Source organism: Sorex araneus, chromosome 9 (assembly GCF_027595985.1).
Source record: "Sorex araneus isolate mSorAra2 chromosome 9, mSorAra2.pri, whole genome shotgun sequence".
Lineage (NCBI taxonomy): Eukaryota > Metazoa > Chordata > Mammalia > Eulipotyphla > Soricidae > Sorex > Sorex araneus.
The window spans coordinates 21282341-21308245 of record NC_073310.1 but is presented as its reverse complement, the minus strand read 5'-3'; the positions used below and the strand labels follow the sequence as shown (position 1 = coordinate 21308245).

The following is a 25905-nucleotide window of genomic DNA, read 5'->3' as shown; positions in this document are numbered from 1 at the left end:
CTGAACAGATAAAGAAGAAGCACATGTAGTTCCACAGTGACCCTGCTAATTGTATTTGAAAAAACTGAAATGAAAATAATATCTTAAAAGAGCTCATAGACTAGATTACAAATAATATTTCAAGTAAGGTACAGAATTGTATATTAGATAAAAATAAACAGTAGTAAAAGATATGAAAAGCCATGTAGAGCAAGTTTATAGATTTGCATAAAATGTAGAAGATATCATGAGGGTAGTTAGAGAAGTCTCAAGATTACATGGTCAAATTTCATTTCAATGATTTTCATAAGGGGCTCAAATGGTGGTACAGACAAGGCCTGGTCCTTGTCTGAGTCAGTGTGCTTGCTCAGGAGATGTTACTCAGGCTTTCAGGTTTCGTCTACACAATTCTGTAGTTTCCTACCATTTCCGTGAATGTGGCCAACCCAGGCTCTAATCTCTGGCATTTCATACGGTCTCTGAGGACACCAGGAGTGATCCATCTGTACAGATCTCTGACCACTAGTGGGTGTGGCTCAAATACAAACAAAAATATTTTTTGTAACTGTAGCACTGTCGTCGCACTGTTGTCCCATTGTTCATCGAGTTGCTTCAGCAGGCACCAGTAACATCTCCATCGTGAGACTTGTTGTACTGTTTTTGGCTTATTGAATATGCCATGGGTAGCTTGCCATGCTCTACAGTGCGGGAGGGACACTCTCGGTAGCTTGCTGGGCTCTCTGAGAGGAATGGAGGAATTGACCCCAGATGGCCGCGTGCAAAGCAAATGCCCTACCTTCTGTGTTATCGCTCCAGCCCTTTTTCATAAATTTTAAAAAAGTATATCATATTTTTGAAAACATAATAATACTATACTCAATACTCAAATAAATAATTTTTAAAATAATTAAATTTTTATACCTCTAACTTTGTTTTTGTTTGGATTTTGGGGCAACCCCCGCTTTGTGTTTGAAAGTCCCGTCTGCGAGGCTCAAAGAACTGCAATCCTGGAGAATTTACCAATGCTTCTGGCATGATAAGAATGCACATAACCTACTGAACTATCTCTCTGACTAACCTATAAATTTAAATGTTAAAACAAATGTTCTAAATTAAATTTTAAAAATTCCAAAGGTGGGTTATTATACTGACAAAGTATATACATCCCACTCTGACTTCATCCAAAGAAACATCAACTGTCATCTTTCAGAACATAAGGAGGAATTCCTGAGTGCACAGCTAGCAGCAACCCCTAAGCATTGCTGGGTGTGGCCGCCAAAACAAAACAAAACAAAACAAAACCCAAACCCCAAAAATCAAAAGTATCCGTGTCCCATGGTAACTTCCTCAATTCACAATGTTGTTTGTAATTTTTCAGAGCAAATGATCATTCATTTCATAAGTAATTATAAATGATTTTCTGGACATTACTGATGACAGAATGTAATTGGAATTAATTTCTAAACATTCCATATGATTATGTTATATTTAATGTGTATCAATTTAGAACAACATGTATACTATATAAAAAGTTTTCAATGATGTTATAAATACATAAAATATTGTTTTATTCCTTACACATAATGTGTGTGAACATTGATAGTGATGCTGCATATGGAGGAAATGTAATCGATTTTACGCCAATCACATTACCTGTGCATGCCTGGCAAATTCCTGTGATCAGCTTGTATGCCAAAAAAAAGAAATAGCGTAAATCCTAACTTAATAAGAAGCCAGGAACTAGGACACCATTATTTAAGTGAAGGAATTGATCATGACCTGGAATAACTTTGTTTACTTGAAAGTTTGCAGGAATATTTGTTATTTTTCATTAACAATATAGAGAAGACCTAGCAATAGATGACTTTACTAGAAGTCATCTATCTTTTGCTGCAGTAATCAGCAACAAAAGCTGAAGCTTAGCTCTGGGTTTATGTCTCACTTCCCCACTTCCATCTGTCACTGTGGAAATGGTTGCTGAACCACAGAGCACAGAAATACTCAGCCTCGTCCTCTTCCTTGGCTCCAGTGATGGTGAGGACTGCCTTGTTTCCAAGCAGGAAGCCAGAGAATCGGGCAGGAACATCAGGATATCTATTACTGGTTCCACCCATTAGACCCCAGGGTTTCTGGTAGGGCTTCTGTTGAACCCAACAGGCAAGGTGATTGGTGGTGACAGCCCCAGTACTGGAGCCACAGGTGAGTGTAACTGTGCCTCCAGGAGTTGTGGCTAGTGAGGATTCTTGAATCACCACATTCTGAGCAGTAACCCCTGAAAACAGATGTGAGATCAAGGGCTTAGGATAAAACAATAATACAAAGGTGCAGCAGAGTATCCTTTGCCATTTTCTCCCACCAACCCAGAGAGTCCCCCTGACCTGTGCAGTGAGCCAGAAATGTGAGCAGGAGAGGAGCCCAGGCCATGGTGGAGACAACCCAAGGCTGTAATGTGTCAGACTCCCTCAGCTCAGGACCAGCCTCCAAGTTCTCCTTATACCTGCTTCCCCCTGTGAAGGTGGGGCTGTCATGCAAATGAGTTCCTGAGGGTCACTCAGCAGTGTGACCATGGCAGAGTTTCTTAGTTGTTTCACGTCAGTGACATGTACTAGAGGGCCCTAGGGTCTGGAGCTACAGCTCATTGCAGAACTTGCTCTCAGAATATGGCACACTGCCCCCCCTAGTGTCCACTGATGAGAAGATTCACCATTGCTTGTCTTTTTTTTCCTTGTTTCCAATTTCTTTTCTCACATCTGGAGATTTTATGTCTCCAACAATCTAAATTCGGTCTCTGTGATTCCCCACGCAGGAACCGGATGAATGAGTTTTATGAAAGGGGAATCTGCACACATCAGCATTCTTCTTCTTCTTTATCCTCCTCCACTTTCCTTAGACAACTCTGTTGAGCTGAAGCTCTGAGCTACAGGATTGTTTCCTGTTAATTGCTGCAAGTTCCTGAAAAACTCATGGACTAATGTGGATACTTTGCCATTTGGGTAATTGATGATGTCACGTGTAATGCTTCTCTGCCACCTGTGCCTTTTACAGCTGAGTACTATTTAGTTCTCAGTTCTTAAATGAAAGCAAAACAAAATCTATTGTAGATAAAAGAGAATTTGAAGTCCTTTGATGTTGGCGAGGGGCCTGGGCACCCTCTGCATCTGTCCCTGTAAGCAGGGATTGGGTGAGGAGGGGTCCTAGGCACTCCCTACCTTAGTTCCTGTAAACGGGAATGAGTATGGAGAAACATGGCATGAGAGCGAGTCATCCCCTGACAGCCAACCTTGATAGGCGGCAGAAGGGCCACCATGCTCTGGCGACCTGCCTAGAGAGAAAAGTTGAAGGGCCACCATGCTCTGGCAGCTGGACTCGAGAGGAGGCTGAAGGGAGGATTGGCTCGTGTCTGCCATGGCCATGCTCAAGGCCACATCTGAGATTTTCTCAAGAAAACATTCCCGTGTTTCTCACGGCTGAAAGAAGGAACTGTAAAACAAGTAAGATTGGCAAAAATAAAGATGCTCTTACCACTTAATAATGTTTATACCACTTATGTAACCTGCTGATCGTTGCTAAAATAAGACTATATAAGCCCGCTTGGATTTCAATAAACTTGCTGTATGCTGCATATTGCATGCAGTCCTCCCTAGCCCACTCAACTCTCATTCTCTCTCTCTGGCCGAGGTTCAAGTTGGCTGCGAGGGCCACGGCACTTTGAGTCCTGTATGTCCTGGGGCGGAGCATCTCACCTCTACCTAAAGTACTTGAGGGTGCTGCTACTGAACCCCTGGAGTTGGAGGAGTCAAATAACCTCATCTATTGGGTCTGAGGCATTCAAGGGGAGACTAGCATTATGCAAGCTTTTCTTAAAGTTTTTCATTATTTTCCCACATTAAAACTATTGGCACATACCTATTGTACAGCTCACAAAACTTGACTCTCATTCACAATATTTTAAGTTATATTTCCTGACGCCACCTGGAATAGACATGATTTGAAAATTATCATCTCAGCTTCCTCTCCCTGTTTGTATGGCTACATTCCAGTATCATGAATTTTTTTAAAAAATTTCTAATGCCCTCCATTACCTTGGGAATAATTGGCCTTTGACCTCAAAATATTTTACCCATTGCCTAAAGGTGAGGTCACGTCAGCCCATCATTGGTGTGCTATGCTTCGAAAGGTTTTTTGCTCCTTTGTGAACAAATTTATACAAATACAGACCAATCTTCAAGTCACTGAAAGACCCCCTAGTGGGAACAGGCTTCTCAGGCATGATTTCCATAGAAAATGCTTAGTCTTGGCTCTCTTAGGTCCTGATTTCTTGAATCCATGGTTGGCTTCTGACTACAACAGGATCTGGCCTTATAACCTTCTTGTCAAATTTGTTTCCTCTATGTTTGAGGCCATTAAATTACAGAAGGTGACTAATGTGCAACCAGACGCAAGGAACTGAGGCGTGTTACTGACGACCTCCCCACATCCTTCTTCCGAAGACACCTTCACTGCACTATTGATGCCCATAAGCAAGAAGTACCTTGAGCAATTTGATGATCCATTTCCTGACTGCACTCAGAATCTTTTTCTTTGAGAGGGGAAAATGAAAGAGGGAGCCTCAGTTTCTCATTAGCGATTGATGTTACCAATTCGTTTTTAGCTGTCTCCATCCCACACTTTAAGCATCCTCTCCCGTCTTGAGTTCACCTTTTTGAGGAAGGGAAGTTTGAAATTTCCCAAGACAAATGTTCCACTGCAGAGCTAGAGTGTTTTGACACTAAGAGAGAATGGTCAATACCTATCTTAAATGGTCAAATAGATATCCCAAAAGAACTAAGTCAGCCAGCCCACACTGTAAGATCCCTAAATACTCATGAAAAGCCTGTCCCTTGGCAGGTAGCACAAATATCAACCCAGTTTTTCTTTTTCTTTTTTTCTTTCTTTTTGGGTCACACCTGGCTATGCACAGGGGTTACTCCTGGCTCTGCACTCAGGAATTACCCCTGGCCATGCTCAGGGGACCATATGGGATGCTGGGAATCGAACCCGGGTCGGCCGTGTGCAAGGCAAACGCCCTACCCGCTGTGCTATCGCTCCGGCCCTGAGCATCCATTTTTTAAACAATGTTTTCATTTCTACAAATATTGAACAATCTAGAAGCATGTAGAGAACACAGAGACAAGTTTTCCCTGCTGTGCATCACTTCTTTGTCTGGGACCAGGAAAGTGTGAGAATAGCTTAGTTCTCAAGGAGAGAGACAGAGAATCAGACCAGAGCCCAGCGGTGTTTTGGATATGTTGTAAATTAGTGTCTTGGGAGCTTGACCAATCTTCTGTTGAAACCAGTATGAATACTGACCATCAGTGACTGCTTCAATGCTGAGACCACATGTGAGAATGACTGTCTCTTCTGTGTTCATGGTCAGTGAAGGCTGATTCACCACAGCCTGAGAATTGGATCCTGAAATGGAAACAGAAGCATGTCAGGAATGAAGATTGAAGTCAAGAGAAATCCTCCAAGTTCTCGTCACTGAAATCTCCACAAACTGTGTGAGTGAGTAAGGAAGAGGAGGACAAGAAGAAAGAAGAGAGGAGTTTACTCATAGTATGACTTTCAAGGACATACTGACCCCATAGTTGACTCTTGACCTGTGGGGCCTCTTTCTTGTTCCTCTGGCCCTGAGGGAAGTGTTATTGTTGGGTGTGCTTGCTGAAAACCTGAGTCCTTTAGCATACATGCCCTCTCCCAATTGTCTCTTCAATTAAAGACTAGCTTTGCTGGGAGGGGGAATCCTGGGATGGTTGGGAGCTATGTTAGTCCCTTAGGAGGAAGCACGTGTTGGCACTTATAGATCAGACCAAAGAGATTAGATTTTCTGGGGTTCATACAGTCTGGTTTTGCTGTAGGCCTTGTTCACTTTAAAAGTGTCATGGGGCTGGAGAGACAGTAGAGTGGGTAAGGACCTTGCCCTAACTGAACGCACCTGACCCAGGTTCTATCCCTGGCAACCCATATGGTCTCCTCTACCTGTCAGTATTAATTCCTGAGTACAGAAACAGGAATATTACCTGAGCATGGTCATGAAGAGGAGGGCAGGTTAAGGGTTAAATATTTTGTTGGGGACTGTTCAGGACCCTGAACAAAAGAGGACCCCGAAACCTTTACCCTGGACAAACCGCAAAATTCTATTACCAGCTTTGCATAACCTGAGGCACAGGTGCCCTTGTGACAAAGGAAATAGCTAAACTCAAGAAGTAAAAGTAGCCCAGGGCAGGTAACCTCGAGACCCCAAAAGGCCCATAAAGTAGAATGCCTTCCTTTACACTAAAAGCCTTGTACATTACTCCTGACAGATGCTCCTGCCAGATAAACCCTTGTCTTCCCCTCCCCACTATTTCTCAACCTACTCTTGGAGAATACTGTAAGCCCACCAAAGTACGCCCCGAACTTTTCCTTATTTGGTCTGAGAAGACACTTCCCTGATGATTGACAACTTATGTACCAACCCTCTGCTAAGAAAGGTATAAAACCAGCATGGCTGTTAATAAAGACGCTCTTGATCAGTACTTATCATCTTGAGCCCCCTATTTATTATCCTCACCAGTTTCATTTTCAGATCGGGACCGCTCATAGAACCCATCCAATTAGGAGCGCTTTCCACTGTTGTCTCTCCATGGGCCGGAGAGATCTCCAGGGGAACGTGCAATTTTCCTTTGTAACTGTTTGACTGCTTTGAAAAAGGTTTTGTTCACGACCTCCCGCTGGGCAGGAAACTGTCACCAAATGGGCCAACAAACTGCCCTAGGAACTGTAAGCAAACATTTGCCTGGAAACACAGAGTGGCAAAATGGATCCGGAAATTAAACCCAACATTCTGCTGTTTACAAGAAACACACCTGAACAAACAGAGTAAACACAGACTCAAAGTCATAGGATGGAAAACAATCCTGCAAGCAAACAACTCCCTTAAAAAAGCTGGAGTGGCCATCCTAGTATCCGACAATATAGATTTCAGGTTGACAAAAGATTAGAAGGGACAGCGAAGGCCACTTTCTATTCATCAAGGGATATGTGCAACAGGAGGAAATCACACTCTTAAACATATACGCACCCAATGAACGACCGGCTAAATATTTAAAACAACTCCTTACAGACCTCAAAGAGGACATCACTAACAGCACAATAGTAATTGGAGACTTCAATATCCCCCTATCACCTCTGGATAGATCAACAAGAACAAAACTCAGCAAGGAAACACTGACTCTGAAAGAAGAAATGGAAGAGAGAGGCCTAATAGACCTGTACAGGGCTTTACACCCCCAAAAGAAAGATTACACATTCTTTTCCAGTGCACACGGAACATTTTTTAAAAAAAGAATACCTTTTTTTTCTTTTCTCTATGTTCATGATGGGGATATTTTTCTGTGAGAATTTTATATTTGCAGAAAAGAAGCAAAAAAATATAGAAAGATTTCTCAATAGACTTATACAGTAAAGTTGCAGGCTACAAAATCAATACCCAAAAATCCATGGCCTTCATATATGCAAACAATGAGGCAGAGGAAAGGGACATGAAAAAAGCAATCCCATTCACAATCGTGCCCCAGAAAATCAAGTACCTCGGAATCAGCTTAACCAAGGAAGTAAAAGACCTTTACAAAGAAAACTACATAACGCTACTCCATGAAATCAAAGAGGACATGAGGAAATGGAAACATATACCCTGCTCGTGGATAGGGAGAATCAATGTTGTCAAAATGGCAATACTCCCTAAAGCATTATACAGATTCAATGCGATCCCTATAAATATACCCATGACACTCTTCAAAGAAATGGATCAAGCAATCCTAAAATTCATATGGAATAACAAACGTCCAAGGATAGCTAAAACAATTCTTGGGAAAAAGATGATGGGAGGCATCACCATCCCCAACCTCAAAGTTTACTACAAAGCAGTAACAATTAAAACAGCATGGTACTGGAACAAAGGCAGAGCCGTAGACCAATGGAACAGGGTGGAATATCCCTACACACAACCCCAAATGTATGACCATCTAATCTTTGATAAGGGAGCAAGAGATGTGAAGTGGAGCAAGGAAAGCCTCTTTAACAAATGGTGTTGGCACAACTGGACAACCACATGCAAAAAAATGGGTTTAGACCTTGACCTGACACCATGCACAAAAGTCAGATCAAAATGGATTAAAGACCTCAACATTAGACCACAAACCATAAGGTACATTGAAGACAATGTCGGCGAAACCCTCCACGATATTGAAGATAAAGGTATCTTCAAAGGTGGCACGGAACTAAGCAATCTAGTAAAAACAGAGATCAACAAATGGGACTACATTAAACTAAAAAGCTTCTGCACCGCAAGAGATACATTGACCAGAATCCAAAGACTATCCACAGAATGGGAAAGGATATTTACACAATACCCATCAGATAAGGGGTTGATATCAATGGTATATAAAGCACTGGTTGAACTCTACAAGAAGAAAACATCCAACCCCATCAAAAAATGGGGCGAAGAAATGAACAGAAACTTTACCAAGGAAGAAATACGAATGGCCAAAAGGCACATGAAAAAGTGCTCTGCATCACTAATCATCAGAGAGATGCAGATCAAAACAACCATGAGATACCACCTCACACCACAGAGACTAGCACACATCCAAAAGAACAAAAGCAACCGCTGTTGGAGAGGATGTGGGGAGAAAGGGACCCTTCTTCACTGCTGGTGGGAATGCCGACTGGTTCAGCCCTTCTGGAAAACAATTTGGACGATTCTCAAAAAATTAGATATTGAATTCCCATTTGACCCAGCAATACCACTGCTGGGAATATATCCCAGAGAGGCAAAAAAGTACAATCGAAACAACATCTGCACATGTATGTTCATCGCAGCACTGTTTACAATAGCCAGAATCTGGAAAAAACCCGAATGCCCCAGAACGGATGACTGGTTGAGGAAACTTTGGTACATCTATACAATGGAATACTATGCAGCTGTTAGAAAAAAGGAGGTCAAGAATTTTGTAGTTAAGTGGATGGGCATGAAAAGTTTCATGCTGAGTGAAATGAGTCAGAAAGAGAGAGACAGACATAGAAAGATTGCACTCATCTATGGTATATAGAATAACAGAGTGGGAGACTAACACCCAAGAACTGTAGAAATAAGTACCAGGAGGTTGACTCCATGGCTTCGAGGCTGGCCTCACGTTCCGGGGAAAGGTCAACTCAGAGAAGCGATCACCAACTACATTGTAGTCGAAGGCCATGTGGGGGAAGGGAGTTTCGGGCTGAATGAGGGGTAGAGACTGAGCACAGCGGCCACTCAACACCTTTATTGCAAACCACAACAGCTAATTAGAGAGAGAAAACAGAAGGGAATGCCTTGCCACAGTGGCAGGGTGGGGTGGGGGGGAGATGGGATTGGGGAGGGTGGGAGGGATGCTGGGTTTACGGGTGGTGGAGAATGGGCACTGGTGAAGGGATGGGTTCCCGAACTTTGTATGAGGGAAGTATAAGCACAAAAGTGTATAAATCTGTAACTGTACCCTCACGGTGATTCTCTAATTAAAAATAAATAAAATTAAAAAAAATATATAGAAAGATTTCTTATGTATGTTTTGCCTTTTACCTATAATTAGGTATTATATTAATCTTGATCATTTGGTTATTGGGTATATACTTTAGTTACTGTTACAATTTTTCCATCTTTCCATTTTCAAATAGTTGTCAGCACACTGAAACTTTTTCTATTCTATTTCTATTTTTGTATGGTGATATCCAATTTATTTTTTACTTTATAATTCCCTAATTATTTAGGTCATAAGTTCTTGTGTTTCTTCCTTATATTGTGAATAACTAGCAATGTGTTAACTCTATTTTTAAAGTTAATTCCTATTTTCTTGCCTTATTATTTCTACTGATTTTAAATAGATTTGTATTTTGTGTTTATTTATAATTGGTCAACTTTCGAGAAATTTGCTAAAGAATCTGAGGGATATTCTTTGTTTGGTTCATTTATGTTTTGGTTAGTTTTAACATACGTGATTATTCAGAAGAAATGAAAATGATCAAATAAACAATTTTATTTTCCAGCAAGTAGGTTCAGGCTTTTTAGTCAATTAAATTATCACGTTGGATGTCACTGTCACTGTTATCCTGTTGCTCATCTATTTGTTAGAGCGGGCACCAGTAATGTCTCTAATTGTGAGACTTATTGTTACTGTTCTTTTTTTAAATTTTTTTTTCATATAACAGTATTTTAATATTTATTTAAGTAACAAAACATGCGGGTCAATACTTAAGGCATATACAATAAGTCAGAGCAACAACAAATTTACAAAGCAAAATCTAAATTCATGGAGCATTCAAGCAATTAAGAGTTGGCTAGAGAAGGCGCTAATTAAAAACCCAACTAAATCACACCCAGGGCTTGAGATCTACTAGGGCTGCCCAGTGGCAGGAGGAAGAAAATTGGACCCCAGAACTTTAGTTCCAATTCTGAGATTCTCACCCATCACCACAGACTGAATTTCTCTACTTCCTCTTCCCTCTACCCCGATTACCCCCTCCCCACTTTGATTTTTAAATATTATTGAATCACCTTGAGATAGTTACAAGCTTTCATGTATGTGTTCTTGGTGTATCCAATAAGCCACGTTTAGTTGCCAGGCTCTGCCATGCGGGAGATACTCTCGGTAGCTTGCCGGGATCTCTGAGAGTAGTGGAGGAAATGAGCACAGGTCGGCCGCAGGAAAGGTGAACACCCACCGCTGTGCTATCACTCCAGCCCCACATTGGATATGACTAATTTTTTTCTGAGTTGATCTGCAAATGTATTCCTGAATTATCCTGTATGTGTTATGCTTCATCACAATCTTGTTCCTTCAGTTGGCCATTATGGAAGCTTTTCTTCAAAATTGGGATAGGAGAAATAATATTTAGGTTGTGGGGTATGTTGGGGCTGGCTCTTCAGGTCTGACCTACCTGTGCAATGAGAGAGGCACACGAGTAGGAGAGGAGCCCGGGCCCTGGTACATAAAGATCCCTGACCCCACCTTTGAGAATTTCTACCCAGGTCTCCTTTTCTTCTTCACTCTATGTCAATGTAAGGACTTTCTATGCAAACAATTTTCCATCCTTAATTACCCACGGCTTTTGGGGGCTGTGGACAGTGGGGACAGGAGGCCTCTGCTCTTTTTCAGACAGTTTCATTTTCTGTTTCTCTCTCTCTCTCTCTCTCTCTCTCTCTCTCTCTCTCTCTCTCTCTCTCCCTCCCTCCTTCCCTCTCTCTCTCTCTTATCTTTTGGATCACAGAAGAGCCTGATAAGCTCCGCATGGCGTATTCGATATGCCAAATACAGTAACAATAACAGGTCTCATTCTTCTGACCCTCTAATCATTGGGAAACAAGAGTAAGGAGAGGCTGCTTAAATCTCAGGGCTGGAACAAATGGAGACATTATTGGCACCCGCTCGAGTAAATCAATGAACAACTAGATGACAATGATACAGTGAATTACCTACACCCTCCGGAGTCCTGCATCTAGAACCCAAATCTCAGCCCAGAGTCAGCAGGAAGGAGATTTGCTTTCCCCCATGGGAGAGCCCAGCAGGAAGCACCTATGGAGACTACAGTTCATGCTCAGCGACTCTGATGGGCCAGAGAAGGTGCAGCTGCAGAGTCTCATCAGTGAGGGCACAGGGAACAGCCACCAGCCCAGACACCAAGTTTACTGATCTCACTGCACAGATAAAGAAGAAGCACAGGTAGTTCCACAGTGACCCTGCTAATTGAATTTGAAGAAACTGAAATGAAAATAAAATCTAAAAAGAGCTCATAGACTAGATTACAAATAATATTTCAAGTAAGATACAGAATTGTATATTAGATAAAAATAAGCAGCAGTAAAAGATATGAAAAGCCATATAGAGCAAGTTTATAGATTTGCATAAAATATAGAAGATATCATGAGGGTACTTAGAGAAGTCTCAAGATTACATGGTCAAATTTCATTTCAATGATTTTCATAAGGGGCTAGAATGGTGGTACAGACAAGCCCTGGTCCTTGTCTGAGTCAGTGTGCTTGCTCAGGAGATGTTACACAGGCTTTCAGGTTTCTTCTAGACAATTCTGTAGTCTCCTACCATTTTCTTGAATGTGGCCAACCCAGGCTCTAATCTCTGGCATTTCATATGGGCTCTGAGGACACCAGGAGTGATCCCTCTGTGCAGATCTCTGACCACTAGTGAGTGTGGCTCAAAAACAAACAAAAATATTTTTTCATAATATTTTAGAAAAATAAATATCATATTTATGAAAATAAATAATAAAATATTAAATACTCAAATAAATAATTTTCAAAAGAATTGAGTTTATATACATCTAACTATATTTCTGTTGGATTTGTGGGCAACAACAGCTTTGTGCTTGGAAGTCACCCCGGAAGGCTCAAAGAACATGCTATCCTGGAGAATTTACCAATGTTTCTGGCATGAAAAGAATGCACATAACCTACCGAACTATCTCTCTGACTAACCTATAATTTTGAATGTTAAAACAAATGTTCTAAATTAAATTTCAAAAATCCCGGTTGTAGGTTATTATATTGATAAAGTGTATACATCCCACTCTGGCTTCATCCAAAGAAACATCAACTGTCATCTTTCAGAACATAAGGAGGAATTCCTGAGTGCACAGCTAGCAGCAACCCCTAAGCATTGCTGTGTGTGGCCGCCAAAACAAAATAAAACAAAAAAACCCAAAACTCTGAAGTCTAAAGTATCAGTGTCCCATGGTAACTTCCTCAATTCACAATGTTGTTTGTAATTTTTCAGAGCAAATGATCATTAATTTCATAAGTATTTATCAATGATTTTCTGGACTTTAATGATAACAGAATATAAATGGAATTAATTTTTAAATATTCCATCTGGTTATGTTTTATTTAAGTATACTAGTTTAGAGCAACACGTACACTGTATAAAAAGCTTTTCAGTGATGTTATAAATTCATAAAATATTGTTTAATTCCTTACTCTTAATGTGAATGAACATTGTTAGTGATGCTGCATATGGAGAAAATATAATTGACTTTACCCCAATAATATTACCTGTGCATACCTGGAAAATTCCTAGACCCTGTGATCAGCTTGTATACCAAAAAAAAAAAAAAAGAAATAGAGTAAATCCTAACTTAATGAGAATTCAGGAACTAGGAAACCAGTGTTTAAGTGAAGAAATTGATCATAACGTGGAATAAATTTGTTTATTTGAAAGTTTGCAGGAATAGTTGTTATTTTTCATCAAAAATGCAGAGAAAACCTTGAAATAGATTACTTCATTACAGGATCTGCTGTACTCAGCAGCAAAAGATAAAGCTTAGCCCCAGGTTTATGTCTCACTTCCCCACTTCCATCTGTCACTGTGGAAATGGTTGCTGAACCACAGAGCACAGAAATACTCAGCCTCATCCTCTTCCTTGGCTCCAGTGATGGTGAGGACTGCCTTGTTTCCAAGCAGGGAGCCAGAGAATCTGGCAGGTACATCTGGATGCCTATTACTGGTTCCACCTATTAGACTCCAGGGTTTCTGGTACGGCTTCTGTTGAATCCAATTAGCATAATTACTGGTGGTGACAGCCCCAGTACTGGAGCCACAGGTGAGTGTAACTGTGCCTCCAGGAGTTGTGGCTAGTGAGGATTCTTGAATCACCACATTCTGAGAAGTGACCCCTGAAAACAGATATAAGACCAAGGGCTTAAGATGAGACAATGATGTAAAAGTGCAGCAGAGTATCCTTTGCCATTTTCTCCCACCAACCCAGAGAGTGCCCCTGACCTGTGCAGTGAGCCAGAAATGTGAGCAGGAGAGGAGCCCAGGCCATGGTGGAGACAACCCAAGGCTGTGACTTGTCAGACCCCTCAGCTCAGGACCAGCCTCCAAGCTCTCCTTATACCTGCTTCCCCCTGTGGAGGTGGGGCTGTCATGCAAATGAGTTCCTGAGGGTCACTCAGCAGTGTGACCATGGCAGTTTCTGAGTTGCTCCATGTTAGTGACATGTACTAGAGGGCCCTAGGGTCTGCAGCTGCATTTCATTGGAGAACTTGCTCTCAGAATATGGCACACTGCCCCCCCTAGTGTCCACTGATGAGAAGATTCATTATTGCTTGTCTTTTTTTTTTTTTCTAGTTTCCAATTTCTTTGCTCAGATCTGAAGGTTTTAAGTCTCCAACAATCTAAATTCAGTCTCTGTGATTCCCCAGGCAGAAACTTGATGAATGAGTTTTGTGAAAGGGGAATCTGCAAGCATCAGCACTATTCTTCTTCTTTATCCTCCTCCACTTTCCTTAGACAACTCTGTTGAGCAGAGGCTCTGAGGTCTAGGATTCTTCTCTGTTAATTGCTGCAAGTTCCTGAGAAACTCATGGACTAATGTGGATACTTTGCCATATGGGTAATTGATGATGTCACATGTAATACTTCACCTCTACCAGTGCCTTTTAAAGCTGAGTGCTATTCAATTCTCAGGGTTTTTTTGTTTTGTTTTGTTTTTTATTGAATTATTGTGAGAGTAGTTACAAAGATTTTCAGTTTAAGTCTTAGTCATACAATGGTCCAAGACCCATTCCTTCACCAGTGCACATTTTCTATCACCAAGAACCCCGATATATCCCTTGTCCCACCCCTCCCCCTGTTTATGTGGCAGATGATTTTACTCTCTCTCCACTTTAATCACATTCAACATTTTGACAAAAGACCCACCATTATTATTTGGATTTTTCCTCAACAATCAGACCTTACAAAATAGGCATCATTAGATAATTTGTTTTCTATTGCTAATTATCAAAAGCATATCATGTCACACCGCCTCTTTGCAGCTGCATGATTTTGGATTTCTGATATTTTAGTAATAAGTCTGAGGGATTTCTGCCAAAAGCCTCTGGGTTCCAAGATTGGTTTGTGTGCCTCTGGGATCATGGCTGATTAGGAGCCAGGAACCTTTTGTGGGCAGCAACTCGGGGCCTCATCAGGGCAGGAAGAGGGGCCTATTCCACCTCCCATCCGGAGAGGCTTCATGTGAAACGTCACTTCAGTCTCATACCTGGCTCTCCAATAGGCTCTGGAAAGCTGGTGGCCACCACACTGCCAGGGAGAAAAGATGGGAGGGAAAAACACTTTCCTGCCCCCAGGGTGGCACCATGTTGAATACTGAGCAGTAGTTCAATGCTCAGTCCAGATGCATTTCTGCCAAAAGCCACTGGGTTCAAGATTGGCCTGTGTGCCTCTGGGATCATTGCTGTTCAGGGCCTCGCCAGGGTGGGGAGAGGTGCTGGTTCCATCCCCCATGCTGTGAGGCCCCACATGTCACTGCTCTCTCTCTAGTTTTGGCCAGGGGCAGATGCTAGATAATTTATTTTTCATTGCTCACATTGCATATCAGGAAAGGTCAGAGGAATAGTTCTGATAGCCACATACTGGAGACATGCTTATAGAAGCTCATGGTCACTGGGATTCCATCTGGAGAAGGCAGGGAGACTGCACCTGCTCCATCTGGGGCATCCCAGAGATATTGGCTTGGTATGGGGCATGGAGAAATCTCCAGTGTTGTGGTGCCCACTGGGTTTCTTCAATGCTGAATGCGGCAAGATGGTGCCGGGGACCAAGTTCTCAGTTCTTAAATGAAAACAAAACAAACTCTGTTGTAGATAAAAGGGAACTTGAAATCCTTTCCATCCTGTATTTCCTCTGGCTGAGCATCCCACCCATTCCTAATTAAAGTGCTTGAGGATGCTCCTATAGAACCGCTGGAATTGGAGGGGTTAAGTAACTTCAATTACTGGGTCTGATGCATTCTAGGGCAGACTAGCACTAAGCAAGGTTTTCTTAAGATCTTTAATTATTTACCCACATTAAAACCTTTTTGCTGGAGCGATAGCACAGTGGTTGGGCTTTCGCCTTTCACATGGCCGACCCATGTTTGATTTCTCTGCCCCTCTCAGAGAGCCTGGCAAGCTACCGAGAGTACGGAGCCCACACGGCAGAGCCTGGCAAGCTACCTGTGCGTATTGGATATGCCAAAAACAGTAATAATAAGTCTTTCAATGAGAGACTTACTGGTGTCTGCTTGAACAAATCGATTAAAACCTTTGGAGCTTACCTCTTGTACACCTTACAAAACTTGTCTCTCGTTCACAGTACTTTAAGTTATATTTGTTGACGCCATCCAGAATGGAGATTCTACTCTTAGATAATCATCTCAACTTCCTCTCCCCTGTTTGTATGACTATGTTCCAATACCACAAACTAAAAAAATAAATTCTAAAGTTCTCCATTGTATTGGGAATAATTGGCTTTTGACCTTGAAATATTTTACCCATCGCGTAAAGGTGAGGTTTCATCAGTCCATCATTGGTGTGCTACGCATAGAAAGGTATTTTGCTTCTTTGATGAAAAAATTTAGACAAATACAGACCAATCTTCAACTCACTAAAAGATTCCCTAATTGTGGGAACAGGCTTCTCAGGCATGATTTCCATGGTAAATACTAAATCTTGGCTCTTTTAAGTCCTGCCTTTTTTTAATCCATGGTGGTCTTCTGACTACAACTGGACCTGGTCTTATAGCCTTCTTGTCTAATTTGTTTCTTCTATGCTTGAGGACTCTATGATTGAGGGCTGGTGAGATAGCACACCGGGTAGGGCATTTGCCTTACATGCAGCCAACCTGGATTGATTCTTCCATCCCTCTCAGAGAGCCCAGCAAGCTACCAAAGCATCTTGCCAGCACGGCAAAACCTGGCAAGCTACCCATGGCATATTTGATATACCAAAAATACTAACAACAAGTCTCACAATGGAGACAATACTGGTGCCCACTCGAGCAAATCCATGAAAAACGGGAAGACAGTGCTACAGTGCCTTATGCTTGAGGCCATTAAACCACAGAGGGTGACGAATGTGTAACCACGGACACAAGGGACTAAGGCATGTTACTGCAGACCTCCCCGCATCCTTCTTCCTAAAACACCTTCACTGCACTAGAACCCTATTTATGCCCCTAAGCAGGAAGTACCTTGAGCAATCTGATTCTCTATTTCCTGACTGCAGTCACAATTTTTTTTCTTTGAGAGGAGGGAATGAAAGAGGGAACCTCAGTTTCTCATTAGTAGTTGATGAAAAAAAAAAGTCCGTTTTTAGATGTCTTCATTCCACACTTTAATCATCCCCTCACATCTAGGGTTTACCTTTCTGAGGAAGGGAAGTTTGAAATTTCCCAAGACAAAAGTACCACCTCCTACCACAGAGCTTAGGCTCATTAGCCACTAAAAGAAAATGGGCAGTACCTATCTTAAATGGTAAAGCAGATAACCCCAAAGACCTTAATCAGCCAGCTCACAGTGTAATATCCCTAACTACTCATGAAAAGCTAGTAACTTGGCAAGTAGCACAAAGATCCTGTTTTGGTTGTTTTGGGTTTTTTTTGGTTTTTTTTTAATTAATTTTTTATTATAGAATCACTGTGAGGTACAGTCACAAAGTTATGAACTTTTGTGTTTGCAATTTCACTCATACAGTGATCGTTTACCATCCCTCCACCACTGCCGTTCTCCTCCAACAATGATCCCAGTATCCCTCTCACTACCCCCACCCCACCCTACACCACCCAACCCTGCCTCTGTGCAGGGCATTCCCTTTTGTTCTCGCTCTTTTTCGGTGTCGTAGTTTGCAATAGAGTTATTGAGTGGCTTTGAGTGGCCTTCATGTTCGGTCTATAGTCTACTTTCAGCTTGCATCTTTCAACGCGAATGAAGACCCAGTTTTTATAAAACCCCCTCAGTCCCCCCACCCAAACACACACACACACACAGGAAGCATATCTAACTTACTTCTAAACTGAGCCTCTCTATTGTTCTTAATTTCTAAGACCTATTTCTATTTTCTAACTTTGAGCATCTTTTTTTGTCTTTTTTTTTAATATTAGTGAATCACCGTGAGGTACAGTTACAGACTTATAAACTTTCATGCTTGCATTTCAGTCATACAATGATTGAGTACCCATCCCTCCACCAGTGCCCATTTTCCACCACTAATGGTCCCAGCATCCCTCCCACCACCCCCACCCCATCCCCTCCACCCTGCCATGCCTCTGTGGCAAGGTATTCCATTGTGCTCCCTCTCTTGTGTTGGGTATTGTGGTTTCCAATAGAGGTATTGAGCAGTCGTTATGTTCTGTCTATGGTCTACTTTTGGCACACATCTTTCAACCCGAATGGGTCCTCCCAATATCTTTTATTTGGTGTTCCCTTCTCTATCTGAGCTGCCTTTTCCTCCAGCATGTGAGGTCGTTTTCCATGCCGTGGAGCATTCCTACAAATATTGAAGAATCTAAAACCTTGTAAAGAACACAGAGACAAGCTTTCCCTGCTCCTACATCACTGCTCTGCTGGGCCCCAGAGAGGGTGAGGGCAGCTGGGTTCTCAAGGAGAGAGATAGAGAATCAGGCCAAAGTCAGCAGTGTTTTGGATGTGTCATCAATTAGTATATTGGGAGCTTGACCAGTCTTCTGTTGAAACCAGTATGAAGACTGACCATCAGTGACTGCTCCAGGCTGAGACTAAATGTGAAATTATTGTCCCTTGTGTGTACATGGTCAGTGAAGGCTGATTCACCACAGCCTGAGAACTGGACACTGAAATGGAAACAGAAGCATGTCAGGAATGAAGATTGAAGTCCAATAAATCCTCCAAAGGCAGGTCATCAAAATATCCACAAACCGGAAGAATCTAGGAGTTCTGGTAAGCCACGCAGGCCGGAGAATGCTCCGGACCCAAGACCAGTCCAGCAACACCGGGGAGCCAGACTAAGGAGGTACAGCCAGTACGCCTTCTCCAGATGGAGCCCGGCGACACTGAGCAGCTACTATCATGGTCCGGGATTCGGGACTGGGACAGACCTTTTCCAAAAAATGAAAACATACAATCTATTGATGCCATCCAGCATGTCTGACTGTTGGAGGAAAACTTCCAAATAATAATAGTGAGATTCCTGTTGAAAATTGAATGTAATCAGAGTAAGGAAATAGTAAAGTGAAAAATGTCTGCCACAGAGGCAGAGGGGGAGTGGGAGGGAGGTATGTGGGGGTTTGGTGGTGGATCATATATGAAAATTTGTAACTGTATTTCACAGTTATACAATAAAAAAATAAATAATTTTTAAAAAATCATTTAAGGAAATATCCACAAACCTGGCCAGTGAGTAAAGAAGAGAACAAGAAGAAAGAAGAGAGGAGTTTACTCATAGTATGACTTTCAAGGACACACTGACCCCATAGTTGACCTCTAGGGCCTCTTTCATGTTCCTCTGGCCCTGAGGGAAGTGTTATTGTTGGGTGTGCTTGCTGAAAACCTGGCCCTTTAGCATACATGCCCAACCCCAACTGTGTCTTCAATTAAGGACTAGCTCTGCTGGGAGGGGCAAGCCTGGGATGGTTGGGGGCTGGGTTAGTCCCCTAGGAGGAAGCACCTGTTGGCACGTCTAGTTCAGACCAGAGAGATTTAGATTTTCTGAGGCTCATAAATCTAGATTTTCTGCAGGCCTTGTTCACTTCAATAGTGTCATGGGGCTGGAGGGACAGTACAGTGGGTAAGGCCCTTGCCTTGAATGCCCCTGACCCAGGTTCTATCCCTGGCATCCCATATGGTCTCATGCACCATTCAGGATTAATTCCTGAGTACAGATCCTGGACCATCACCGAAGCATGATCATTTAAGGTATGTCCACACACACCACCCCCTCAAAATACAACAGTCCCCAGCCCCAAATCCAAAACATCAAAAGCATCGATGTCCCCTGGTTACTTCCTCATATTTACAAGTTTTGAAAATTTTCCAGTATAGAAATTCCTTTATTTCATAAAAATTTTTTAATACTTTTCTGGAAAATAGTGGCTATAGGATATAATTTGAATTAATTTTCAAATATTGCATATATGATTTATGTTATATTTTATGCATATGAATTTATAGCAATACAGATACTTATATTGTATAAAATGAAAATATATGTTATAAATGCATAAACTATTGTTTCCATCCTGAGCCCTAGTGAGAATGGACACTATGAGGCTTCTTTTGAGAAAATGTAATTAACTTTGCAGTAATAGCATAACTTGTTCATACCTGAAAATTTTACTGTGTTTAGCTGTGTAAGAAAAAATAACAAAATAGAGTAAATCCTAACTCAATGTGAGGGTAGGTCATAGGACAACAGTATAAAAGTGAAGGAGTTCATCAAGCCCTGGAACAATTTTGTTTATTTGAAAATTAGCATTGAAGAGTTGTTGCCATTTTCCACCAACAAAATAGAGAAGATCTTGAGCTGGGTGACTTCATGAGAGGACCTGCTCTACTCAGCAGAAAAGATGAAGCTTAGCTCAGGTTTATGTCTCACTTCCCCACTTGCATCTGTCACTGTGGAAATGGTTGCTGAACCACAGAGCACAGAAATACTCAGCCTCGTCCTCTTCCTTGGCTCCAGTGATGGTGAGCACTGCCTTGTTTCCAAGCAGGGAGCCAGAGAATCGGGCAGGAACATCTGGATGCCTATGACTGGCATCACCTATTAGAGCCCGGGGCTTCTGGTAGGGCTTCTGTTGAATCCAATCAGCATAATTATTGGTGGTGACAGCCCCAGTGCTGGAGCCACAGGTGAATGTAACTGTACCCCCAGGGTTTGTGGACAATGACGATTCTTGAATCACCACATTCTGAGAAGTGACCCCTGTAAACAGATGTAAGACAAAGGGCTTAAGATGAGATGTTATAAAGAAGCAGAGCATCCTTTGCTAATTTCTCCCACCAACCCAGAGAGTCCCCTGACCTGTGCAGTGAGCCAGAAATGTGAACAGGAGAGGAGCCCAGGCCATGGTGGAGACAACCCAATGCTGTAATGTGTCAGACTCCCTCAGCTCAGGACCAGCCTCCAAGTTCTCCTTATACCTGCTTCCTCCTGTGAAGGTGGGGCTGTCATGCAAATGAGTTCCTGAGGGTCACTCAGCAGTGTGACCATGGCAGAGTTTCTGAGTTGCTCCACGTCAGTGACATGCACTAGACAGGGGCGCAGGGCCTGGGGCTGCATCTCATTGCAGAGCTTGCTCTGAGTGCATGGCACACTGCCCCCTCTAGTGTCCACTGATGAGAACATTCACCTTTGCTTGTCTCTTTTCTAGCTTCAAACCTTCCTTTCTCTGATCTGAAGTTGTTAGGTCCCAAAGTAACTAACTTCAGTGTCTGTGATTTTCCAGAAAGGAACTGTATGTAGGAGTTTTGAGAAGGAGGATACTTCATAAATCAGCGCTTCTTCCTTCTCCTTTTCCACTTTTCTTTCCTCTTTTGAGCAGAGAATCTAAGCTCGAGGATTCTTCTGTGCTAATTGAAGCATGTTCAAAGCAACCTGTGCTGGCGTGGATGTGGAGAAAAAGGGACGCTTCTTCACTGTTGGTAGGAATGCCAACTGGTCCAGCCTTTATTGAGTGGTCATATATGAGCACCTGTTTTTTCATACCATATGCTCTTAGATAAAAAAAATTGTCATAGATCCTCCTGTGCAGGTCACCAGATTCTCCTTTGTTATTCATCAGTTGTCAGAGATGAAGAAGTATATCTCCAACATTAAAAATATTGTTTCAAGCATATATGAACTGAAAATATTTTGCTTTTAGTTTTACTAATTGAGCATGAGACTGTGTTTTTAGTTGTTACTTTGAAAAAGATGCGGGAAATCTTTTGCCAATGAGAAGGAAGTGATGTCTAAGCATCTTTCGGTGGTGAGACACAAAGTTGTGTGCACAGACACAGTGGAGAGAACATGCTATCACATGTACCACATGTCTTATTTGTATACTCAGTCTTCCCCCCGAGCATGACTTTTAGTATATACAGGTTTGCTGAAAGAAGGGGTGATGATTGATGGTCATTCTGGGAGAAATCTGGAAGAGATTATCAATTTATTGATATTTTGGGATCCTGACAGAGTTGATGTGATTCAAGCAACTGAAACTACACTGAAAGCTGCTCTGTCTATCTTCTGAGTTGCTTTACTTTATGGCATTAAACATAGAGTGGCTGTGAGTGCCATTACTGCAGTAGATAAGAAGGCAGCTGGACTGACATGGTCACCCAGTCTGTTTAGAGAAAAGGTCAAAAGGCTACCTGAAATATCCTCAATATATGCCATTGCAATCTTTCCAACGGGGAAAGAATGATCTCACAACTGTTTGTCTCAACCCATTGCTTAAGTTTATAGTCAAAATTTAATGAAAACAATGGATCATGAAGCCTTCAGCAGAAAAATAGTAGACGAGTAATTATGCTACATGTTTTCTCCAATATCTCAATGGATTTATTAATGAAATGAAATTTCAGTTCTGAAAAGTGACCCAATGGTTGGAGGAGCAAGGGCCCATAGTGAAAGACTGTGGAAGACTTTGAAACGGGTCACAGTAAGTGTAAATATATTATTGATGTATCTCCAGATTACCTTGATTTGGAAGGAGGTAAGTTGCATCTCGAATCACAGTCAGGTGTATATCTATAGAGAACAGAGACACCAGAGAGCAGGCTCCATAGTTCAGTGCTAGAGTGGAAACAGATATTCACCAACAATGGTGGAAACTAAACCTCCAACAAATAGCCAGTGAGTCAATACTAAAAGGGACAATTACACAAATCCCTGCTTTAGGAGATACCTATAGCCTTAGGATCCATCTATGTGTATGTTAGCATGGAGCTTAAACAGGATGGTGACTTACAATTTATCCTTTGATCCCCAGGGGAGGCAGGTGGAGTTTAAGCTGGTGGAGATAAATTTAGAATTTATCTTGGGGCCGGAGCAATAGCCCACTGGGTAGGGCGTTTGCCTTGCACGTGGTCGACCGTGGTTCGATCCCCGGCATCCCATATGGTCCCCCAAGAACATCAGGAGTAAATCCTGAGTGCAAAGCCAGGAGTAACCCCTGGGCATCACTGGGTGTGACCCCAAAAAAGCAAAAAAAAAAAAAAAGAATTTACCTAATCCACAAGCTCTTCTGTGGCCTACTCAAAAGAAAAGCACATCTTTGCATCAAGCCTTTTGTTACACAAATCACGTGTTGTATCCATGCCCACATTCATTACTGAGACTATATTCATCCACAGTGATTCCTGTTCTTCAAAGGCTAGAACAGCATTCTTTAACAACCATTCATTGGACCTGTCCACAGGTATAGAAAGATTTAATCCACCAGTTTACTACACTGGTAATAAATGGACAGTTCTGATAGGTCATATATCTATTTGCAGCACAGGTGCTAGTTCAACGGTGTAAAAACAGTTACAAACACTGATCTAAAATACTAAAGTAAATGCAACATCTAAAGCAGAAAAAAATGTGATAAGGGCTGGAGTAATAGTACAGTGGGTCGGGGGTTTGCCTTAGATGTCCCCAAACTGAATTTCATCTTCAGCATCACATCTGGTCCCCAGAGAACTGCCAAGAGTAATTCCTGAGTGAAGAGCCACAAGTAACCCTTGAGCATAGCTGGCTGTGATGCCTTTTCCTCCCTGAAAAACCCACAAAAATACAATATCTATAGACTATATTCAGTTCTTTTTTCTAGATTTCACAGAGAATCTCTTCACTGTGATTGCTTTTGAGTCTGTTGCTGACAATCTTACCTGTGTATCTCCTAGATCTCTTCCTGTTGAAACCCTCTAAAAGACCTGGCAACAGAACCTTCAGATCAGGACCAGACCAAAGATGAGTGATTACTGATAACCTGAAGTGCTGGGAAAGCAGGGACCATAGAGCTGCCTAAGGAGAGGAAGGCTGCAGAGCTCACTCTCATCCCTCAGCTCAGAATTTATGCTACTCTAACAGAGACCTCTCTACTCGTTTGATTTCATCCTTGCCATGACAATACACCTCTAATCAAGACATGTTCAGGAGTGTCCATATATAAGGCAAACTCAACATTATGAGTAAATATCCTTAGTCTAACCCTTCAGTTTACAAATTCCACATAGTCTAAAAAGCAAGTTAAGAAAATACATTAATCCAACTCGACACATAATAGTGATATAGGCAGATAGGGAAGCTCTCCTCCCCAGATGATGGCAGTAAATTTCCTGGTAAGTAATAGCTCTCAAGTTGCAAAGACCAACCTTGAAGAAAACAGGAACTAAGGCCTGATAAGACCCTCACCTGGCTCCAGCAATGGACCCTGAGGAGGCTGACACCCCTTGACAGAAGCTCCATCAGGAGTAAAAGGCCAGAAAGGAATTTCAAAGAAGTCCATCACCACTCCCAAATCTACCCCATTTGACAACCTCCTTAACAATGGACTTTGACCTAGGTGAAGCCACACATGGGGGGCAAGTTGGAGAAACCCTTTAAAAGCTACCTTAAACAAAGAAGGGGCGCACATATGCTGCCCAAACTCATGTGCTGATTGTGCCCAGGCGGCCAGGCACATGTGTTACCTGAGCACATGTTTTGCCCCAGTACATGTGTTGCCAGCATCTCCTCACTTGAGATGTGTGCTTTCATGTTTTCATGTCTAATACTGGCATGTGTGTAGAGGCTCCCTCTGCCCTTGGAGAAGCCTGGTTTCTCTCTTGAGCACATTACTTGGTGCTCTCTCCACTTTCTCTCCCCTGTTCCTTTCAAAACCTCCAAATATAATCTGCTTTACTTCACTGCTTGTCTACTTCTGAAGTTCTTTTCTGCGTGGAGAGACAGAAACCCAATAACCCTGGGTCCTGGGTGGCAGAGGGAGAAGGGGGGAAAGTGACTGTCACTGATGGTCACTATCCATACTGGTTCCAGCAGAAATCTGGTCAAACTCCCAGAGCAATGATTTATGTTACAATAAGCAATATGAAGCAAATTTCTTTGTGCCTGCTAAGAGGGCAAGCTCGAGTGGTGGGTTGGACATATTGGTGGAGGGAAAAACACACTGATGGTGGGATTGGCGTTGGAACATTGAATGCCTGAAATAACTGTATTACGAACAACTTGCCAAATCACAACTCATGATAAAGAATAAAATTTTAAATTAAAAGATTAGTGAAAATTCTCAGAATATTTCAAATGTTATAGAGTTGAGTAAAGCTTTAAATGCATAGAGATTTACAGCAACTATATAGCACGATTACTCATAGACCCAAGGTAACAAGGGCAGCTAATTTATGTACTGGTACCTCATCTAAATTTGTCACTGTGTCAAGCATTACTGTATAACAGCCAACAATAGTATTCAGCCTCATCCTCTGATTGGACCCCTGAGATTGTGAGGGCAGCTTTGTCCCCAAGGATGGAACCTGAGAACCGGGCTGTAGTCCAGGAGTGTTTTTTGTTTGTGTCATAAATCATTGTTTTGGGGGCTTGACCAGACTTCTGCTGGAACCAGTGTGGATAGTGACCATCAGTGACTGCTCCAGTGCTGGAAGCACATGTGAGAATGACTGTCCCTCCCAGGTTCACGGTCAGTGAAGGCTCCTGAGTCACCATAGCCTGAGAACTGGACCCTGAAATGGAAACAGAAGCACATCGGGAATGAAAATGGAAGTCAGAGCAATTCCCCAAAAGTTGGTCACTTGAATCTTCAGGAACCTTGGCAGTGAGTAAGGACAAGAAGGACGAGGAGGAAGAGAAGACTCCTGCTCATGGTGCAGACTCTCAAGGACATCGTGGCCTCACAGCTGACACAAGACTTTGGCGCCTCTTTTATGTCCCTCTGACCTGGGGGAAGGGTTTGTGTTGGGTGTGCATGCTGCAAATCTCAGCCATTTAGCATAAATCCCCTCCCCCATTTCTGTGTCTTCAGTGAAGAACTAGCTCTTCAGAGAAGGGGAAACTTGGGCTAGCTTTGAGCTAGGATAGTC

At 42.2% G+C, this 25905-nt stretch overlaps 2 gene segments (V, D, J or C); both read right to left on the bottom strand.

Moving 5' to 3' along the window:
- Nucleotides 1-1958: 1958 nt before the first annotated feature.
- LOC129406998 (Ig lambda-2 chain V region-like) lies at nt 1959-13869 on the bottom strand (the record flags this gene model as incomplete). The annotated part of the segment is given in 3 exon segments: nt 1959-2221; nt 13409-13717; nt 13824-13869. Coding segments are annotated over 3 exon segments (618 nt in total), but the record flags the coding sequence as incomplete, so codon positions are not given.
- Nucleotides 13870-20465: 6596 nt separating this feature from the next.
- LOC129407111 (Ig lambda-2 chain V region-like) lies at nt 20466-20909 on the bottom strand (the record flags this gene model as incomplete). The annotated part of the segment is given in 2 exon segments: nt 20466-20764; nt 20864-20909. Coding segments are annotated over 2 exon segments (345 nt in total), but the record flags the coding sequence as incomplete, so codon positions are not given.
- Between the last annotated feature and the right edge of the window lie 4996 nt (nt 20910-25905).